Raw genomic sequence first — 22315 nt, 5'->3', positions numbered from 1 at the left:
CAGTAAATTCCCCTTCCTCCTCAGATCGTTGCTGTTGTGTTTTCTCTTTGTTCAAACTATCAGCTAACTCTCTGCCCTTTCCCCTCTCCTGGAGCGCTCGTGGCCCGGGTCAGCTGGGTCACGGCAAACCGTTCGTGCCCCTTTTTTTTTTTTTTCTTCTTCTTCTTCCCGAGGCCTGTGCCTTTCTGTCACAGACTTGTATCTAAGGATAACCTGTGACACTCATCCCATTGGATTCAGCCCAGCTATCCAGCCTGCCCAGATCCCCCTGTAGGGCCTCGCTACCCCCAGGCAGATGACACTTGATGTCATCTGTAAATTTACTGAGGGCGCACTCAGTGCTCTCATCCAGGTCACCAATAAAGATATTGAAGAGGACAGGCCTCAGCACCAATCCCTGGGGAACACCACTCGTGACAGGTCACCAGCTGGATTTAGCTCCATTCACTACCACTCTCTGGGCCCAGCCTTCCAGCTAGTTCCTCATCCAGCCAAGAGTCTACCTGTCAAGCCATGGGCTGCCAGCTTCTGCAGGAGAATACTGTGGGAGATAGTGTCAGATGCCTTGCTGAAGTCTAGGTAGACTACATCAACAGCCTTTCCCTCGTCCACCAGATGGGTCACTAGATCATAGAAGGAGACCAGGTTGGTCAAGCAGGACCCGCCCTTCGTGAACCCATGCTGGCTAGGCCTGATCCCCCGGTTGTCCCACACATGCCACATGATCTCCCTCAAGAAAATCCGCCCCATAACCTTCCCTGGCACCGAGGTCAGGCTAACAGGCCTGTAGTTTCCCGTATCCTCCTTACAACCTTTCTTGTAGATGCGAGTCACATTGGCAAGCCTCCAGTCTTCTGGGACCTTACCAGTCAACAAGGAGTGCTGATAGATAATGGCGAGTGGCTTGGCTATCACCTCTGCCAGTTCCCTCAGCACTCTCGGGTGAATCTCATCCAGCCCCATGGACTTATGACAGTCCAGTTGGAGTAGTAGGTCTCTGACTGCGTCCTCCCAAATTGCGGGAGGTTCTGTCCGCACCCCAGTCAAGACTACCAGGTCACAGAGTGGAGTACCCTGAGGACAACTGGTCTGACCTTTAAAGACAGATGTAAGTAAAGAACGCGTTCAGAACCTCCGCCTTTTTCTTATCCTCAGTGGTCACATTTCCAGCCTCATCCAGTAAAGAATGAAGATTCTCCTGAGTCCTCTCTTGCCATTGATGTATTTATAAAAGAGTTTCTTGTTCCTTTTTACCCCAGCGGCCAGGTTGAGTTCAAGCCGGGCTTTCGCTTTTCTGATTTTCTCTCTACACATCTTAACAACTTCTCTGTACTCTTTCTGAGTCACCCATCCCTTCTTCCACAGGAGATATATTCTCTTTTCCTCCTGGAGCCTCAAGGATAGCTCCCTATTCATCCACACTGGTCTTCTTCCCCAGCGGCTCATTTTGCAGCTCAGGGGGACAGTCAGCTCCTGTGCCTTTAAGACTTCCTCCTTGAAGAGCGACCAGCCATCTTGGACCCCTTTACTCTCTAAGACTGAAGCCCAGGGGATTCCCCCTACTAGCCTTCTGAATAATTCAAAGTCCATCCTCCAGAAGTCCAAGGTAGCAGTTTTGCTGTTCCCCCTCCTGGCTCCACCAAGAATTGAGAAGTCTACCATTTCATGGTCACTCTGTTCAAGACAGCCTCCGACCTCCACATCTCCCACCAGACCTTCTCTGTTTGCGAGCAGCAGGCCTAGCGGGGCAGCTCCTCTCATCGGCTCTCTCACCAGCTGCATCGAAAGTTATCCTCCATACACTCCAGAAACCTCCTAGACTGTTTTTTCTGCACTGTGTTGTACTAGTTGACTAATTGGACTGGATTACCTTTAAGGGACTTTCAACTTCTTCAAACTCAAATGACTCTATCATTCACAAAATCAGCTTTTGTGCTCATACCTTTGATCTTTTTAATATATTGTAATTACTTTGATAGGAACACTTTTTTGAATGGTGTATTAATCATTTCTCTATTACATAAGATAACTTCTACCAACAGCATGCTTCCATGTTCTTGGAAAGTATCAACAACATCCCAATAAAATGAAAAAGTGGTTAGTAGGCTTTTATCATCTACTAATCAAGAAAACATTGCACATACTTGATTCACCATCCTCTCCTTTACTAGCAGAACCTGTGAAGAATATACTTCCATCATCTGCAACAAGTAATGCATGTGAACCATCATGTCCAACAGAGAACTGAATAATCTTTGGAGATTTTGTGATGGGTAGTTCAACCCATTTTCCTGCTGAAGGACCACCTTGTTTGATTCCAAGGCTCTGATATTTACCAGTATAGTAAATCTAGGAAAAAATGTAATAGCATTTTCAGTTATGCCACAATACTTCACTGTATATCATTTTTAAAGCTGCACTGTTTTAAAAGCCTGACATTTCAAAATATACAGAACTTATCCTGATATTCTAGACCTATGAAATTTTAGTTAATGGAGGAAGCATTCTGATCAGATTTTATTTACTTTGAAGTGTGCTATCTATTGTACTGTGGTTATTTTTCATATTTGTTTGATTTGATAATTAAGGTACAGAAAAAGAAAATGCTTAATATGTCTTTTTAAAGCTTATTTTCAACAAAGTGAGTATATGAACAGTAGTATAACACACTATTTCACTTGAACAAATATAAAACCAGTGATATGAACAAAAAAAAGCTTCCCTCCTAGAATTATGCTACTCAACAGTGGAATGAGTGCGTTAACCTATGAGAATACTCTTTCATTAGGTCTTATTATTACGTCATGCTTAAACAGCCAACTTAAACAGATGAAAACAAGGAAGTACATTTTCAGTACCTTTCCACTAGCAGTTTTCATAAGTGCAAACTCTCTTCCAGCACCAAGGACAGCTGATTCCTCATCAAACCCTGTACCTGTGCAAGACAGGAGCTGTTAGCTAGTTTTACCAGGCAGTTTTACAGACTAGTTTATGAACCTAACTCCAACCGGAAGCATTTGTCAAAACAAAGGTTCTAAACAAAGTTACAAGATAAACAAACTTTTGCTGCCACAACAAGGCTTACTGGGCTAGATTTAATGGAGCTGTCCAAAGAGGAAAAAAGCACTAGCATAAGAGCAACTGCACTTGGTCAGACAAAAGGTCCATATGGCCAAATATTATTTTGTTTTAACAGCTGAATTAGCAAAAAAGCTAAGCAAATGTCAAGTAATTTCTCTGAACTACCTTCTTAGACACCAGGAGTTCTACATCTCAAAAAATTTGATAGCGATTTGGTTTCCAGATATGTTAATATCTTTGCATTTGTTCCAATGAATCCAGACTGGAGTCCTTATAACTTCTGTAAACTTTGACCCAGAGCAAGGAGTTCTGTAGCTTAACTACATGTTATATGAGCCCTATGATCAAGTCTAAGCTTCAAATAGTGTTATACTTATTATAAACCAAGGGGAAATTAATGGAAAATTGCAGATAGCAGTGCAGACAAAAAGACTGTGGTTCAAAATGAGTGTTTAAGCTGCTTCAAAAATTTATGTTTCTCCTCATTTATAATGGAGTTATATTTTCCTTCACATAATGAAGACAAACAAAGGGAACGGGCAGGGTTTCAGTCTTCTTATTTTAATTATTAGCTTATAATTAACCTTCAAATAAAAGAACTTACTGATAATGTGCAAGTCTTTCTCCAGATCAAACAATGAGATGCCACAGGCATGTAAGCATTTTCTTGCAAGCTTAAGCTGCAGTTCTTGTTGCAGCACTGGCTCAGTACTTGTTGCAAATATTCGCACTACAAAGCCATCCTGCAACAAATAAAATATCCACTTTACATTGAATAATAAATACGGTGATTTACTTTTCAGAGCCTAAGTCCATCAGTATAAAACTATATCAGATTTAATTATCAAAAGATACACAGATAAAGTAACATCTAGTAGAGAGGGGGAAAAAAAAGGAAAGGCAAATAGCATGAGCTGAAGAGAAGTATCTGACATGATAAAATATTTGAATTTACTATGAAAATAGTGATTTGTTACTGAAATAATTAGCTCTGAACCTTAACAAAGAAATTTTGCTTTTAAAACTATGCACATATAAATTCACACATCTTTTAAGCCCTCAGTTTCTCCTGATTTACAACTCAAATTTATAATTGCAGTTTTAAGGGAGACTACTTACTTTTTCAAATTGTATCTAAAATAAGTTTGTGAGTTTTTTTGTAAAAAAAACCAACAACAACAAGAAATAACAAGTACAAAGGAAATATGTTAAACTGGTCATGTTAAAAACAAGCTGTTTTAACAGGAAAACTGGCTAGAATGAGTTTTCCTTAAAAGGGCATGACCCATATCTCTTGTTTATTGTTCCCCATTCATGTATTACAGCCCCAGGCAAAAATCAGTGACTGGTCCAGAATTACTCATATAATAACTTCCTGATACATAAAACACCCAACATCTAAAACTGATTTGCTCCTCATATAAGCACGTATTTAGGTTTGCAGAGCTTCAGCCAACAGTCAATTTTCATTTAAAATAGTATCTTTGCTACTTCTTCTATTAAATTTGGCTGAAATTCTCCAACATGTACAAAAGCAATTAAAGAAAACAAATTTAAAAGAAAAATTGCACTAAGCAGCTTATCCCACAGTGCCCCAGTAGAATATGTTAAGAAGATATTATTCCATGTATGAGTTTTTTTTTCCCCAAAACAGCAATTAAGTTGTTCTTAAAACTTATTTGAAAAATCAAGTTCCATCTAAAATTAAAACTGTGCAAATACAAAAAACATAAATGGCAGCTTCTCGTGACTTCTAGCTACATATATTTATTCCTTAGTTGAGTTAGCCAAGAAAAAGCCAAATATTAAACAAAAAGGAAATTGTGTACATTTTATAAAATAAAGGAATAATGTGAGAAGTAAAAATTGTTTACCCATTGTATGTAACACTTACATCTCTAGATGCTGCTATTTGATTAACATATTCTCCATCAGTGAAGAGAATATTCTGCCCTTCAGTATGACAATCTGTGAAAGATGAAGTGCACTGCATTAGTTAGCATTAACTTACAGACACTGTTTTCTCCTTCTGTCTAGTTCACTCTCACTATAACTTGACTGCAAGAATTTTAGTTTGTACAGAGAGAAATCATACTGCTCAGACAAGGTTTTATTTTATACGAAAATCTCCTCTCTCTAACCTGTATATTAAATATATTACTTTTTTATCTCTTTACAAGTTACTGAAGTTCTTTCCATTGTGTGAAATGTAAGGGTTTCCCTAATATTTAACTTCAGAAGATCTTAATTTTACATTTAAGGCATTTACATTTTTACATTACATCTAAATTTTTATAACAGAGCTACATTTCAGTCTTGCTGAGCGTTTGTCTTTCATTAGTCATTCCCATGCCCCAAAGACTTTTTTTTTTAAAGTATAGATCATTATCTTTAACAAAAGTTTATTCAGATCAACATATATGGAACCTACTGAAAGAAATGAAACAGAGAGAATCAAGCTTCTCACAATTAATCTCATTTTTCTATTGTTTGTAGCTTTTGCCAAACTCTTAGCAGAAAATCTAGTGTTTTTAAAAAAACTGTAATGTATACTTTCATATAACATGTATTTATTGAAAACAGTTCAGCCACTTTCAAGGGAAAAAAAAGGTAAGCAAAGAATTCTGCCCATACTAAAAGGTTAAAAAAAAGTAAAAAAAAAAAGGTAAAAAACTTTCCCTACAAATTTAAAAGTATACCCTTATACCATCTTTTCTCTTCCTATTCTGCTGATGGAGCTACTAACAAGGATAGTGTGACTGCAAGATTTGTAAGGTGTTTCCTACACTGATTACACACAGGAAAGAGGCCTCTTCCAAAAATACCTTTTAACAGCTATTTTATGTTCTAACTGGAATACCACTATTGAGGGGAATTGGCTTTTTAGAAGAGATAGGAGAGGTAGGAAGGGTGGGGGAGTTGCCCTCTATGTCAAAGAGTGGATAGACTATGAGGAGATTCCTCTGAGAAACAGTGAGGAACAGGTTGAGTGCCTGCTGGGGAGAATAAGGGATGGGTCTAACAAAGGCCAGCTGGTGATAGGCGTATACTACAGGCCACCTGATCAAGGGGAGACTGTTGATGAGGATTTATTGCTTCAGATGCGGGAAGCATCATGCTCACGGGCTCTCGTCCAGATGGAGGACTTCAACCATCCAGATATCTGTTGGAAAGACCACACAGCAAGCTGTAAGAGGTCTAGGAGGCTCCTGGAATCCATTGATGATAACGTTCTGGTCCAGGTATTAGACAGACCGACCAGAGGTGTAGCGTTATTGGACCTGCTGCTCATCAACGTGGAGGAGATCATTAAAGGCGTTAAGGTTGGAGGCAGCCTGGGCTGCAGTGACCACGCCCTGGTCGAGTTTGTGATCTCGAGGGATTTGGGCGTGGCAAAGAGTGGGGTCAGGACCTTGGAAGGACTTTGGAAGAGCGAACTTTAAGCTGTTCAATGGACTGCTTGCCAAGATCCCCTGGGATGCTCTTTAAAAGCAAAGAAAAGTGCATACAAGCTCTGGAAACAAGAGCGTGTCACCTGGGAAGAATACAGGGATGCCGTCCGGACTTGCAGACGTGGGATCAAGAAAGCCAAGGCACAAGCAGAACTGAACTTGGCGAGGGATGTGAAAAATAATAGGAAGACATTCTACAGGTACATTGGCCAGAAGAGACAGGCCAAAGCGAGTGTACCTCCTTTGGTAAATGTGTAAGAAGAACTGGCTTCAATGGACGAAGAGAAGGCTGAGGTACTGAATGAGTTCTTTGTTTCGGTCTTCACTGGCAGCCAGGATTCCAGTACTTCTCACGTCCCTGAGCCCTGCATCCCTAAACCTCTAGGTGAGGATAGGGGCAGTAAATCCTCCACTGTAAGGGGGGAGCAGGTCTGAGACCGCCTCATGAGACTGAATGTGTACAAATCTATGGGGCCGGATGGCGTGCATCCCAGGGTTCTGAAGGAGCTGGCTGAGGTGGTTGCCGAGCTGCTCTCCATCATATTTGAAAAGTTGTGGCTGTCAGGTGAGGTCCCGGATGACTGGAGGAAGGGTCACGTCCCTCCCAGTTACAAGAAAGAGAGCAAGGAGGACCTGGGGAACTACTACAGGCTGGTGAGTCTCACCTCTGTGCCTGGGAAGATCATGGAACAGATCCTCCTGGATGACATGCTTGATCACATGAGGAATGAGCATGTGATCTGAGACAGCCAGCATGGCTTCACCAGGGGAAGGTCATGCTTAACCAATCTGGTGGCCTCCTATGATGGAGTGATGGCACTGGTGGACAACAGAATGGCAACCGATGTCATTTACCTGGACTTGAGCAAGGCCTTTGACACGGTCCCCCGTACCACATCCATATCTCCAAATTAGAAGAATGTGGATTTGATGGGTTGACCACTCAATGGATAAGAAACTGGTTGAAAAGCCGCAGACAGAGGTGGTAAATGGTTCTATGTCCAGGTGGAGGCCGGTAACAAGCAGCATCCCCCAGGGGTCTGTCTTGGGACCAGTGCTCTTTAACATCTTTATCTGTGTTCTGGACTGCATTAAAAAACGAGTGGCCAGTAGGGGGAGGGAGGTGACTGTCCCCCTGTATTCAGCTCTTGTGAGGCCTCATCTGGAGTACTGCGTCCAAGTCTGGGTCTCCCAGTACAAGAAGGACATGGAGCTTTTGGAGTGGCTCCAGAGGAGCCACTAAGATGATCAGAGGGCTGGAGCACCTCTCCTATGATGAAAGGTTGAGGGAACCAGAGTTGTTTAGCTTGGAGAGGAGAAGGCTTCAGGGAGACCTCATTGTGGCCTTCCAGTACTTGAAGGAAGAATATAAACAGGAGGGGGAGAGGCTGTTTATGAGGGCGGATAGTGATAGAACAAGAGGGAATGGTTTTAAACTGATTCAGGGGAGGTTTAGGTTAGATATTAGGAGGAAGTTTTTCACACAGAGGGTGGTGACGCACTGGATCAGGTTGCCCAAGGAGGTTGTGGATGCCCCATCCCTGGAGGCATTCAAGGCCAGGCTGGATGTGGCTCTGGGCAGCCTGGTCTAGTGGCTGGCGACCTTGCACATTGTAGGGGGGTTGAAACTAGATGATCATTGTGGTCCTTTTCAATCCAGGCCATCCTATGATTCTATGATTCTTAGCTCCAAGATACTATGTGCACTTTTAGCAATGAAAACATATAATGTATAACTTCTTCTTCAGCTGAACACAGCAGCCTTTCTCTGAGGTATGTAGTAAGTGTTGCTGAAGAAACAGTCAAGATGAAATCCTCCTCTATAAATTCAAGTCTAATTACCTAGCAAATCTCAGAATTTGGGGATTCTTGTATTTCTATTGGTAAGACAGATTGCTAGCTCAGCATACAGAGTTTGGCAAAAGCATTTATTAGATGTAAGAATGTTGACACACAGTCTGATAGTTCCAGATATATTGCTAGATTTGCTACGTCATCTGTTAGAATGAAAACACTAGCCTTTAAAAGAGCCCATAGTTTCAAGAAACTTGTGGATCCTATCATCTGAGAAAATGTAAGATCATGTTTCATAGTTAACAGAATTTTTTAAGGCCCCATGACTTCTAACTACGATTGACTCCAAATCACATTTCCTAATCTCCTACTCATTTCTTTACAAATAAATGTGAATACCTTATTTAAATGTATTATGACTGGTCAGGGTATTTGAAAGAGATTAACTCCAGATGGAACTACATCTGAATAATGTACCAACTTGGAGGAAATACTTGGATTCCTATTAGAGTTCAGCTGTTAGCAGGGTAAATGCCCTCTAGTTCTATCTGGTATGATTTTTCAAAGCTACAGAACATGCTACAAGTGATTAATATGGTTTGAGTGAGACAGTAATAAATATTTAGACTTATGTATATACGCAAGTTTCCTCAGAACAGATTACATACCCCACACACCTCTGTTTCTTTCCTATTGGGGGCAAACAGAAATAACCAGAAGTGGAGACCTTTACATCTGCCTTAGCCAGAAGAACAAGGCCATATTTGCTCATAAGAAATAAGTGTGAAGTAACTGTGCATAAGTGCAGAAAGCAAAGTTTTGTTTTTTTTTTACTTTTATTTTTAAAGAATGTGTAGTTATCTTAGTAAAGTTCAAGGGCAAAAGTACAAAGGCTAGTAGTTACAAAATCTAGCATTCACTTCAACACTAACACAAACCACACAAAATACAGTTGTGTAACAATTTTTGAGGTATTTTTGAATGGGTGATTCCACAGATTTAAGATTTATTTTGCACTGAAAGATTAATATATTTTGTTTATTTGTGTCTTTCTGAAGCATAAACAGGCTTTCTTACAGAATGACACTAGTTTCCACTGTGATTTGCAAAAGGAAGCTGACAGCTTTGAGGTGTAGACTGTACAGGTGTTGAAGAGTTCAACCCTGCACTTAGCAGGGGAGTTGAAACTAGATGATCATTGTGGTCCTTTTCAACCCAGGCTATTCTTTGAAACTAAGAGTCTTGCAAGATCTGCATGAAGAATGTCACTTTGATTATCAGATAATCAGGACCTCAAAAACCCTAATGGTTCAAAAATATCCTTCAGGTGAAGAAAATGGAAATATAGTCCTGTAAAGCAATTTGTCAGGTCCTTGAACATCTCTCACTCAAATTTCCAGCTCCAAAAAGTCTGTGTTGCATAGACTGGATTCTACATTCATCCTTTGTTTTAAAAATTATTGTTTTGTTGTTGTTGTTTTTTTTAAATACAAAAGATCAGAGACATTTTCTGAGTTTCCAATCAGTGCTTTCTTACATACAGCAGGATGCAACATAAAATCCTTCTTCTGACCTATAAGAATAAGCCTGTCATTTGATACTCTTGTGTCCCATCTGTTTACATGGGTGGCTAACAGATGAGTTTCACCAGGAAGTCTAGGAAAAACAAACAAAAGAAAAACAAAACAACATACAAACACTACCAATTGAAACATTAGAAGCATGTTTCATCAGTGCTCTTTAGTGTCCTTCGGTTTTTGGGATCTGTTTCTGCCTATATATAAAACAAATGACTTCCCTCAGTTTGGACTACCTCCATGTAATATATACTAAAAACAAAGCTGCACCTATATGAAATGCTCAAAAGTTCAAACCAGAAACAAGTAAAAATTCTTCAAGCAGGAATTGAGCTCTTAGTCCTTCAATTAAGATAACTACACATTCTTTAAAAATAAAATATTCTTCCTGTAGCATTTGGAGTAGATGCAAGATCTCTAAATGAAATACTACAACTGGTCTAGTGCAGAAAATCAAAGGCATAAAAAAGCAGTTTCTCTCCATTCTCAAAATCTATCTTGATTTCTCTTCTGCTTATCTGAAAATACATAACCGTCTTCTCGTATCTACAGGTTCTTACCTGGTAAAGCAACTGTACCGTCCTGCTCCAAAGTTTCAGGATTTATTCTTATGGCTGTCATACTGTGATTGTTCACATCTCTATATAATAAATAGCCCTAGTAAAAGTAAGAATACATATTGGTATGAAAATATGCTCAGATACATCAAAAGGTATTGTCAGAAAAACAAAATATGCTTTGTTTTGATATTCAACTTTTTTGTCACTAGTAAAATTGTAGGATAAAAACTAGAAATTTGGCACTCTCCACACTTTCTGCACACTTCAATCCACATGCTGATAACTCATACACAGCTTCTGTAAGTATATTAAAAGACTAGAGAATTTTTCAAAAACGTTAATTAAGTACCTTGACTCCCACTAGAGAGAGCTTTTTAAACTCTTCATGAAAGAAATTCTTTGAAGTACATGATGATTTTGGTGACAGCAGCCACAATCGAGAATTTTACATACAATGAGTTATTATATTGTTTACCTCCCAGCTCCTAACCAAACCTAGGGGAAGGGATGTATTCAGGACTAATGATTTCCTCTTCTAGTTTTTCCACAGGTAGAATATCTTAATCTCTTCAAAATTATCTGTCTAGTCAGCAGTCCAAATCAATGTTTGTTATATCAAATTATCTTCTCTATGTTCATATGTGGATTTTTTAGTTTTCTTTCTTGTTTGTTTGCTTTTGTCTTTAAGTTTCTCAGTCACCAGCTCAGCTGGCTTCTTCTAAAAAAAGATTTAACTATCTGAATCTCACATTTACATTTTTTAACTTATAACTTTGAATGAGCATATTAACACAGTCAAATACGTTGTAGTTAGACGTTAATAAAGCCTTTGACTTTATTATAAATAAAGCTGTTTCCCAAATCATTCTCCTGGAAAAATAGTCAGCTTATCATGGTTTAGACAGGTATATGCCTCACAGGTAAAAAACTAGCTGGATGGCCAGGCCCAGCAACTGGTGGTTGAATGGCGTTAAATCCAGCTGGTGACCAGTTCCAGGGGTTCACTGTCCTGTTTAATATCTTTATTGTTGAACTGAACTCCAGAAGACAATGTGCACCCTCAGTAAGTTTGCAGATGACACCAAGTGGGAGGAAGTGTTGATCTGCCTAAGGATAGGAAGGTCCAACACAGGGATCTGGACAGATTGGATTGATGGGCTAAGGTCAGTGGGAGGGATACAGTTCAACAAGACCAAGTGCCAAGTCCTGCGTTTTGGTTACAACTACCCCATGCAATGCTACAAGCTTGGGGTAGAGTGGCTGGAAAACTGTATGGAGAAATGGATCTGTGGATGTTGGTTGACAGCGAGCTAAACATGAGCCAGCAGTATGCCCAGGTATGCCAATTGCATCATGGCTTGTATCAGAAATAGCGTAACCAGCAGGACCAGTAGACCAGGAAAGTGATCATCCTCATGTACTCAGCACTGGTGATGCCTCTCACTACAAGAAAGACATTGAAGCCCTGGAGTGTGTCCAAAGAAGGGCAATGAAGCTGGTGAACAGTCTGGAATACAAGTCTTATGAGGAACTGAGATTGTTTAATCTGAAGGAGATGCAGGGGAGACCTTATCACTCTCTACAACTACCTGAAAGAAGTAGAGAAGTTGGGGTCAGCCTCTTTTCCTGGGTAGCTAGCAATAGGACAAGTGGTAATTGCCTCAAGTTGTACTAGGAAAGGTTCAGGTTGGGTGTTATGAAAAATTTCTTCTCTGAAAGCATTCAGAAGCCCAGGGAAGTAGAGTTATCATCCCTAGAGGTGTTCATGAAACTTGTTCATGTGGCATTTAAAGACATGGTTTAACAGGTACAGCGGTGATGGTTGACCGTTGGACTAGATGATCTTAGAGGTCTTTTCCATCATTAATGATTCTATGTTTTGCTTCAATTTAATCTTTAATTTCACTTCTTCAGATAACTTGCATAAGCCCACAGTTCTGTATAAGAATTGTAAGAGCTATTTGCATATTAGGGGCACCTGGCCACTTTGTTCTATCTTTTTAGATCTTGCAATGCCTAGGAACCTTTCAAAGATGTTAAAGGCAGGATAGGAACACTTGGGGAAACCACATTTAGAAAAAATTTCTGCTACAAAAGCAGCTACAGAAAAAGAAAAAGATAATTTTCTCTTCTTAATGGCACTTATGAATATATCCATTAAATGCAACTGAGGCCAAGCAAATTAGAATCCACGTGGAGGTTTCCACAAGCCAATTTGAATAATGACTAAATGACGATTCTGATAATGGCAGCGTCATACTAAGAGATTTGACAATGGCTTACATTTGCTTGAAGCATGACTGATCTCAGGCGGGGATTCTACACATCTAAAAAATGGATGCATTTTACAGTCTAGTCACTAAGGCCTAGCCTCAAAATATCTTTGTTTGCCATATTCAGACTCCAATTAATCACCTAACTTATACAGACAGATAGATAGCTCTAACTCACTCTCTTTCTTCCTTCTAAACTATTTAAATTTTTCTGGATAAATCAACCTGGGATGAGGGGAAAAAAACAAACTACGCAGACTAGGAAAAAGTGAACAGCATTAATGTAGCTAGTAAAGCTTTAGTTAAAAATGATTTGCATGATTAAATAAGAAAAATCACTTGAACTTGAGCTGACTTGAGCAAGCACCTGAAAGGAAATGAGACTGAGGACACTCTTATTCATTTGTAAATTTGTACATTCGTAAGTAAATGAAACTTGTGCACGTATACATAACCTCCCTGACTAACTTTAAACAACTACCAGTACCTTTGCTTGGGCACAGTTGCTGTGTGATTGCATACAGCTGTATAAGCATGCAAAGAATAACATGTAATGTATTTATAGCTATGTACAGACTGCGCAAATGTGTAATCATATACAGAGAAACTGTATGGATCCTAATCCTTTCCAGAGTGATAAAAAAAGGCTCCATCATCATGCATTTGTACTGCACTGGTGTACCTTTAGATAACATATCTGTTTTACTACTAAAAAAAATAATCAACACTCATATAAATATATATAAATACATACAAATATATGATAACTGTGATAATAGCAGTAATTTCTGAAGTTATGGCAAGGATATATACAGTTTCACACAAGGATAATGAGATCACTTGGTTAATAGTAAACACACAGTAAAAATTTAGTTCAAAAACTTAGAAAACTCAAAGTTCTCTCAATGTATGTATTTTCTGAAAACATCCAGTGCTAAAAATAGGATTCTGCAAACAAGACAAACAAAAAACACACATCAAAACTATTTCTATAATGAACTGCAACAGTGTAAGAAAAGTTTCTTGATTCTTCATAAACTGACCCTAAACAAACCAAAGCATCCAAACGCAGCTAAAATTTCCTGGAGTTAAGACCAACAATATGTCTCCTCATGGTTTATGCACCCCTCAATCCTCAGTCAATCAAAACAATATTTCTGTATTTTGCTGTAAATGTATTAAAAACAATTCATTTTTGCAAATAGCTATTATAAGCATTTCTTACAGTACTTTGTTGCAATGGAGTTTTATATCCACCAACTTAATCGACATGTACTTCTTAAATAATGAAGTGTGATTGCACAATTCATAAATAAAAAATGTTAAATCATGTCTGAAAAGTGACAAGAAATGACGAAGTAAATAAATGCCACTTTCCATTATTCCTTTCAAAGAATATCTTATAGATGAATGTAATCTTCCACAATAATTTAGAAGTCAGTAACAAATAATAAGATAAGCCAAAGGAGCAATACAATTTCTGCGTAAGCTTCTTACTTTAGGTCACGCTTTACTTGAATTACTCTGTGGAGAGTGGAGAGCATTATGTGTTACGTTTCAAGTATTCACCTACCTGAGCATAGCCTAACCAAGACTTTTTTTCCTTTCTGTTTTTGATGCGAGATGTAGAACTGTATATATGGCCCTGGAAAGCAGAAAATTCAAATTGTTAAGCAAATCTCAGAATAACAATTATATAAATAATCATTTATAAACTGAACAACATATTGAGAAAAGTAAACTATAACAAAATACTGTAAAACTCACAAAAATAATCAGAAAAAAAATAGACAAACTGTAAACTACAAAAGATTCTCAGTGGAATTGGGTCATCTTAAAAACCTGTATTTTAGCTATCATTCACCATACAAGAAATAATATTACCCTCACTGTCCCGCTATATCCAGAGCCAATCTTGTAAAGTCCATCTTTACATAAGAGATAGAGAAAGAAACCATCACTCTGAAGTAGGCACTGGTCATCTTCATCTACAGATATTTCTTTCAGTGGCCATTTGTGCATTAAGGCTGCCTTCTTTATCCCATTACTGAACCAGTCCTGGATTTGGATTTTGCCCACCAAAACTGCCTGTACACTCCGCTGAAGAGAATTTAAAATTGTTGGCACCTAAAAACAGTAAAAGAAATAGTGAAAAAACATGACTATTTTTAAAAATACTATTTTCAGTTCTATCTCCAACTCAAGAGGCAGAAAGAAATACCTACTTTTTACCTCAAAAAAAAAAAGCAAGAAAAAAATGAAAAAACTGAATTTGCACATTAGATATCAGAATTCATATACACAAAATTTCCAGATATGAAGAAGTTGTAGTACACAACCTGAATAGTTTGACATGCGTGGCTGCCATTATTGGTGAGGATAGCAGAGATCGCTTGCAATGTTCTTCCTGTCTCTCCCCATGCAGCTACCAAACTGAAGAGGCAAGCGCAGGAAAGTGCTGTTAAGGACTGCCCTGTACTGTCGCTCATTCCTGTGCTACGGACAGTTATCTCCAGAAGAAGCTGAAACAGGGATTCTGCAAAAAAAGAAAAGCAACAGACACATCACAAAACTATACTAAGCAATTTGCCAATCAACAGGAAATTAATTTGAACCTAGAAAATACATGGTATCTTTCCTCAGTCATTAAGCTTATCCTTACTTTCAGAGAGTTTAGTTAAGCCTAAACTAATCATCCTTAACCTGACTTTCTTTTTCATCCAGAAAAAATAAGCCTATAAATCACAAGGAAGAACAAAAAAAATCTGAAGTCATTCTGATATAACTGAACATAACAACAAGTGATGAAGGAGTTACTTTACCTGCCTTCCAGTCTATCTCATCATTAAGATGATGTGTAGGTTTCCACAGGTCTTGCCTAATCTTTATGATCATTACACCCATATTAGAACATACCCCATTCTTCAGAAATAAGCATTTCAAGTTACAGCTTGAAAATTATTTTGGATCATATGCCATTTTTCAAGTACTGTTCACAATGCCTGACAGTCTGAATATCTGTAAGAATCAAGGTGTGAACAGAAATCTACTTCAATTCTTGTGCACACTGAAATATGTGGCAAAGTTTTCATAGTGGAGGGCTGCAGGGGTGGCCTGTGATTAGAGATAATTTCAACTGCTCTAAAAGGGACACATTTGGCCACATCTGGACAGAACAGAGTCATGAGTGATGCTGTCTATGCCTCTGGGAAAGCACATTTAAGGGAAAAGCACAGTGACAGCAACTGCAAGAGAAAAGTGAGCAATGTGAGACAAACAGCCTTGCAGACATCAAAGTCAATTCAGAAGGAGGGCAGCCAACAGTGCAGGTGTCAGAGAAGTTCCCTGCAGCCCATAGAGAAGCTTATGGTGGAGCAGTCCGTAAGCCTGCAGCACATGAAAAACAGTACTGTGGCAGGTGGATGTGGACAGAAGAAAGCTGCAGTCTGTGTGAGACCCATGCTCATATAGTCTATTCCAGAAGGACTACAGTATGCCACAGGAATAGATTCATGCAGAAGCAGTTCTTAAGCAGTTCTTGTTCCCCTCAATGAAAGCTAACTGGGGACTGCCTTCCTCAGACACAGAAAAAGCTGAGGTACTCAATGAGTGCTTTGCCTCAGTCTTCACAGGTGGTCAGACTTCCCATGTCTGCCAGGACCATGTGCCTCTAGGTGAGGGTGTGGGAAGTGGTTTCCGTCCCACTGTAATGATGGAACAAGTCTGAGTCCTCCACATGAAACCGAACCTGTATAAGTCCATGTGGCCAGATGATATCCATCCTAGGGTTCTGAAAGAGATGGCTGAGGTGGTTGCAGAGCTGCTCTCCATCATCTTTGAAAAACCATGGCTGTCTGGTGAAGTCCCCGGTGATTGGAAAAAGGGAAATGTTACTCCTATTTTTAAGAAAGAGAGAAAGGAAGACCCAGGGAACTACAGGCCAGTGAGTCTCACCTCTGTGCCTGGGAAGATCATGGAGCAGATCCTCCTAGAAGCTATGTTAAGGCACATGCGAGATAAAGAGGTGATTTGAGACAGCCAGCATGGCTTCACCAAGGGCAGATCTTGCCTGCCCATCTAGTGGCCTTCTATGAATGGAGTGATAGCTTTTCTGGATGGGGGAAGAACGGTGGATGTCATCTACCTGGACTTCTGCAAGGTCTTTAACAAGGTCCCTCACCACATCTTTCTCTCTAAATTGAAGAGGTGCGGATTTTGAAGGATGGACTTTGGATGGATTAGGAATTGGCTGGCTGGATGCAGCCAAAGGGTTGTGATCAATGGTTCTCTGTCAGGGTAGAGGCCGATCACAAGCGGTATCCATCAGGGGTTGCTCTTGGGACCAGTGCCCTTCAACATCTTTGTTGTGATTTTGAGATTATTTGTTGTCAGTATTCCACAGCAGAACATCATGTGGACTAGTGGGAGTTAACGAGTTAATGTTCTGGTTCTGTTTACTGCCTATTATGGGCACTTTGAGTATCCTGATGGGAGAGGAGGGGGCGGCATTCGCGGAGGACCTGGCAGGAAGAGGAAGTGGGGTGGAGTTCTGAACAGGGCCTGAGTGTCTGCCTCAGCTCAGCCGTCTTATCTCACCGCGGAGAAAAGCACGTGCTTTCCCGTGGTTTGACTTGCATTTTGGATACTCTTGTCTCTCTCATTTTATTTGATTTAGTTAGATTCAGGAAATTACCACTTCTGCTCGGATAGTTGTCATTGTGTTTTCTCTTCATTAAAACTATCGGCTAGCTCTCTGCCCTTCCCCCTCTCCCAGAGCGCACGCAGTCTGGGGCCGGCCGGGTCGCGGCAAACCGTTAGTACCTCTTCTTTTTTTTTTTTTTTTTTTCCGGGGCCTGTGCCCCCCTGTCATGGACTTACATCTAAGGATAACCCCGTGACAACTATTGGTGGAGGATGGATGTGGGCAACTATGGTTTTTTACTTCATCTTAAGAGCAACATATAGAGGACTAAGGACTCTTGTGTTCCTTGGAACATATTGGTTCCTTTTTAAGCTCCTCATATTCTGTTTCAGATTGGCACGTATGTATAGTCAGTTAAGGGCACTGATGGAGATACCTGACTGGTTCCCTGGCTAATCTAACAGACAATATGATGTTTGGACTGGTTTCCAGGTGCTCTTCCCAGTTCCTTATGCATGTTCAGGGTGCCAGCTTAGGTACTGTGCTGTCACTGCTGTCAGTCTCTCTGCATGTGTTCTCTGCAATGGTATTTTACATTATGTGGAAGAAGCTTTCCCTGAAACCAGAGGATGTGGAGTGGCAGGGAATATGGAGAGGTTTAGGAAAGAGATTAGAAGCGTGGGGACCCCCGGTGTCATGGGATTTTACTCTTGAACACCTGTGGGACCCTGAGGAACTAAGCGAGCATTTGGGTTAGGTGCAGCTCAGAAAGATCTCAGAGGAACAGCTTTTTCGGGGCTTGGCTTGTGCTTACTGAGCTCTATATAACACTTTCGTGGAGAGAGAGAGAGTATCCAAACCGAGATGTGAACCAAAACGGGAAACATCCAAGTAAATCTTGATCAATCGCAGGAGGCACCAGTATCAATGTCAGCTGTCCTTGTGGAAGGCTAGAAATGGAAATGGGTGTCCTCATGTTTAGAATGGGAAGAAGAAGCAGAGGAAATAGAGGAAGATCCAGGCAAGGGGAACTCCTCAAAACCACCACCACCGAGAAAGGCAACCAAGAAAATTAAGAAACATGGACAGGAGAGTGATGAGGAGGGAGTCACTGTTACCACTATTCGTTGATCCTTGAAAATGACTGAAATCCAAGACATAAAAAAGGAGTTTATGAGACATCTGAGTGAAACTGTTGTCACCTGGTTGCTTTGGTGTTGGGACAACGGGGCTGGTAGCGTGTCCCTAAATAGTAATGAAGCCCACCAACTAGGAAACATCGCTCGAGATTCAGCTGTTGACAGAGGGATTAGTAGATATCTGGATGGAGTCGCCACCCCCTGGGAATGACTGTTATTAGCTGTGAAGGAAAGATATCCCTTCAGAACCGAGCTGGAGCCTGGGATGAAAAGCTGGAATACTGTTGAGAAAGGCATCCTGTATTTGAGAGAAACAGCATTTCAACTACGGCTGTATGATTCTGAGTTTGTTTCTAACAATCCACACCAGGACCATGATTCCGAGAGAACAGCGAGTACACCGGAAATTGGCATAAGCTCACAAGAACAGCACCGGAAAGGTATGCCAGTTCACTGTTTGCAATGACCAATAGATATGAAGACCTAGGCAGAAGACCCCCAATTTTTGAACTGATTCTTGCACTTGAAAGATTGGAACAATCTTCCTTATCAGCCATCTGCCAAATGGCAGAAAGACTAGATAAAATGGAAAAGGGCCAGAATAGCATGCAGGAGGAATTGTCCATAGTGATCAATCGTGATGAACCTGTGGCAATGTCAGAAACACCCCATGAAGACCAGGATGATCAAAAGAATCTGCTGAAGGAGCTGGTTGAACTGGTTAAAGTCTCAGCTATCAAAGGCAAATGCCCCCCTACTCGAGTGAAGGACTGCAGTAAATTTATGCCTTGTGCTGCCCTCTGTAGCTACTTATGTGAGCATGGAGAGAATATGAAGAACTGCAATGATGAACCCACTCCTTCACTACCAGCACAGGTGAGAGAATTACAAAGCAGATCAGCCACTACTGAAGTTGCTCCTGTTACTGCAGGTAACAAAGCCAGGAGGAGGAAAGGGATAATAGAGTGTATGGGACTGTGCAAATTCCATGGCCTGGCACATCAGAACCATAGAAATAAAAAGTACTGATGGACACTGGTGCCCAGTGCACTCTGATGCCCTCGAGTTATAAAGGGACAGAATGGAACTGATTTATATTTCTGGAGTGACTGGGGGCTCTCAAGAATTGTCTGTGTTGGAGGTGGAACTAAGCCTCACTGGAAAAAACTGTCAGAAGCATCCTATAGTAACTGGACAGGAGGCTCCATGCATACTCGGTATAGATTATCTTAGAAGGGGTTTGTCAAGGATCCCAAAGGATACCAATGGGCTTTTGAAATAGCCGCTGTAAGCAGCTGTCTGTCTTGTCTGGTCTGTCAGAAGACTCATCTGTTGTAGGGTTACTACAGGTAAAAGAGCAGCAGGTACCCATCGCTACAACAGTGCACAGACGACAGTACCGCACCAACAGGGATTCCTTGCTCCCCATTCGTAAGCTGATTTGTCAGCTTGAGAGTCAGGGAGTGATCAGCAAAACTTAATCGCCTTTTAACAGCCCCATATGGCCGGTGCATAAAGCCAGTGGAGAATGGAGGCTGGCGGTAGACTACTGCGGCCTGGATGAAGTCGCACCCCCACTGAGCGCTGCTGTGCCGGACATGTTAGAACTCCAGTATGAACTGGAGTCAAAAGCAGCCAAATGGCATGCCACCATTGGCATTGCCAATGCATTCTTCTCCCTCTATCAGGTGACGCAAAAGAAGAACAGTTTCGCCTGGGGTCCTGAACAGCAGCAGGCTTTTGAACAGATTAAACAAGAGATAGCCTGTACCGTGGCCCTAGGGCCAGTACGGATGAGACAGGATGTAAAGAATATCCCCTACACTGCTGCTGGAGAGAAAGATCCCACTTGGAGTTTGTGGCAAGGAATGTCAGGAGAGACCCAAGGCCGATCCCTGGGATTTTGGAGTAGAGCACACAGGAGGTCGGAAGAGGGCTACACTCCAACTGAAAAGGAGATCCTAGCTGCATCTGAGGGGGTTCGGGCCGCTTCTGAAGTAATTGGCACTGAAACGCAGCTCCTTCTGGCACCTTGACTGCCAGTGCTGAACTGGATGTTTAAAGGAAAGGTTCCCTCCACCCATCATGCAACTGATGCCACCTGGAGTAAGTGGATTGCGCTGATTACACAATGAGCGCAGACGGGAAACTTCAGCCATTCAGGAATCAGGATCAAGGAGTGGACTTAACTACGGATGCTATTGCACAAATCATTCATGACTGTGACACATGCACCACAATTAAACAAGCCAAGAGGATAAAACCTCTGGGGGGAAAGGCGATGGCAAAAGTACAAATATGGAAAAGCATGGCAGATTGATTATATCATCTTGCCACGATCTTGCAGTGGTAGGCGTTATGGGCTTACCATGGTGGAGGCAACCACTGGGTCGCTTGAAACATATGCAGTACCCCACGCTACTGTCCAAAGCACCATATTAGGTCTGGAGAGACAAATCCTGTGGCAATATGGCACCCCGGAAAGAATTGAGTCCGATAATGGGACTCATTTCAAAAATTCACTTGTGGATCCTTGGGCCAGAGAACATGGCATTGAATGGAGTTATCATATCCCCTATCATGCACCAGCCTCTGGTAAGATCAAACGCTACAACAGGTTGTTACAAACCATGTTAAAAGCAATGGGTGGTGGAACATTTAAGCACTGGGAGAAGTATTTGGCAGAAGCAGCCTGGCTGGTCAACACCAGAGGATCGGTCAGTCGAGATGGTCCTACCCAGTCCAGCTCCCTACATACTGTAGAGGGAGATAAGGTCCCTGAGGAACATGTAAAAAGCATGTTGGGAAAAGTGGCTTGGGTCCTTCCAGCTTCTGGAAAGGGCAAACCTTTCCATGGAACTGTTTCTGCACAGGGACCTGGTACCACTTGATGGGTGATGGAGAAAAATGGGGACATCCAGTGTGTACCACAAGAGGATTTGATGCTGGGGGAGTGCACTCAGTGATTCCATACATATATATGTATATAGATATGCATATATGTAATGCGTGTTTATTATTATTTGTTTGTACGTAGATATATGTTAAGCATGATGTGTGATGTGGAATAAGGGGTGGAAGGTTGTGGTTTTGTGATTTTTTTTTAATCAGTATTCCACATCAGAACATCATGTGGACTAGTGGGAGTTAACGATTTCTGGTTCCATTTACTGCCTTTTATGGGCACTTTGAATATCCGGATGCGAGGGGAGGGGGCGGCAATCCCCGGAGGACCTGGTGGGAAGAGGAAGCGGGGTAGAGCTCCAGACAGGGCCCAAGCAACTGCCCCTCTCCATCTGGCTCTAGCTCAGCCGTTTCAGCTCGCCGTGGAGAAAAGCACATGCTTTCCCTCACGCTATTGTGGTTTGACTCGTCTCTCTCATTTTATTTGATTTAGTTAAATTCATAAATGACAGACGATGGGATTGAGTGCACCCTTAGCAAGCTTGCGGATGACACCAAGCTGAACACATTGCAGTCGATGCACTGGAGAGAAGGGAAGCCATCCAGAGAGACCTGGACAGGCTAGAGAAGTAGGCCCAGGAAAACTTAGTGAGGTTCAGTAAGGCCATTTGCAGGGTGCTGCTGGTGGACAAGAAGCTGGACATGAGCCAGCAGGCCCAGAAGGCTAACTGTGTTCTGGGCTGCATTAAAAAAGGGGTGGCCAGCAGAGAGAGGGAAGTGATTGTCTCCTCTCTTATAAGGAAAGGTTGAAGGAACTGGGCTTGTTTAGCTTGAAGAAGAGAAGGCTCTGGGGAGACCTCATTGTGGCCGTTCAGTACTTGAATACAGCATAT

General features: G+C 41.3%; 1 protein-coding gene across 17 annotated transcripts in view; it reads right to left on the bottom strand.

The window, feature by feature from the left end:
• The window catches only part of MYCBP2 (MYC binding protein 2), a 216164-nt gene that overhangs the window by 149138 nt on the left and 44711 nt on the right, over positions 1 to 22315 (bottom strand). For all 17 annotated transcript variants that reach the window (XM_085215694.1, XM_085215695.1, XM_085215696.1 and 14 more), the window contains exons 5-12: positions 15077 to 15273; positions 14622 to 14864; positions 14311 to 14382; positions 10465 to 10561; positions 4976 to 5049; positions 3686 to 3824; positions 2859 to 2935; positions 2145 to 2349 (exon numbers count right to left, since the gene is read on the bottom strand). In XM_085215694.1, the coding sequence (XP_085071820.1) occupies positions 2145 to 2349; positions 2859 to 2935; positions 3686 to 3824; positions 4976 to 5049; positions 10465 to 10561; positions 14311 to 14382; positions 14622 to 14864; positions 15077 to 15273 (1104 nt within the window). The remainder of the gene's footprint in view (positions 1 to 2144; positions 2350 to 2858; positions 2936 to 3685; positions 3825 to 4975; positions 5050 to 10464; positions 10562 to 14310; positions 14383 to 14621; positions 14865 to 15076; positions 15274 to 22315) is intronic.

This window comes from Meleagris gallopavo, chromosome 1 (genome assembly GCF_905368555.1).
Source record: "Meleagris gallopavo chromosome 1, MGAL_WU_HG_1.1, whole genome shotgun sequence".
Taxonomy (NCBI): domain Eukaryota; kingdom Metazoa; phylum Chordata; class Aves; order Galliformes; family Phasianidae; genus Meleagris; species Meleagris gallopavo.
This window is presented reverse-complemented; position numbering and strand designations above follow the sequence as displayed.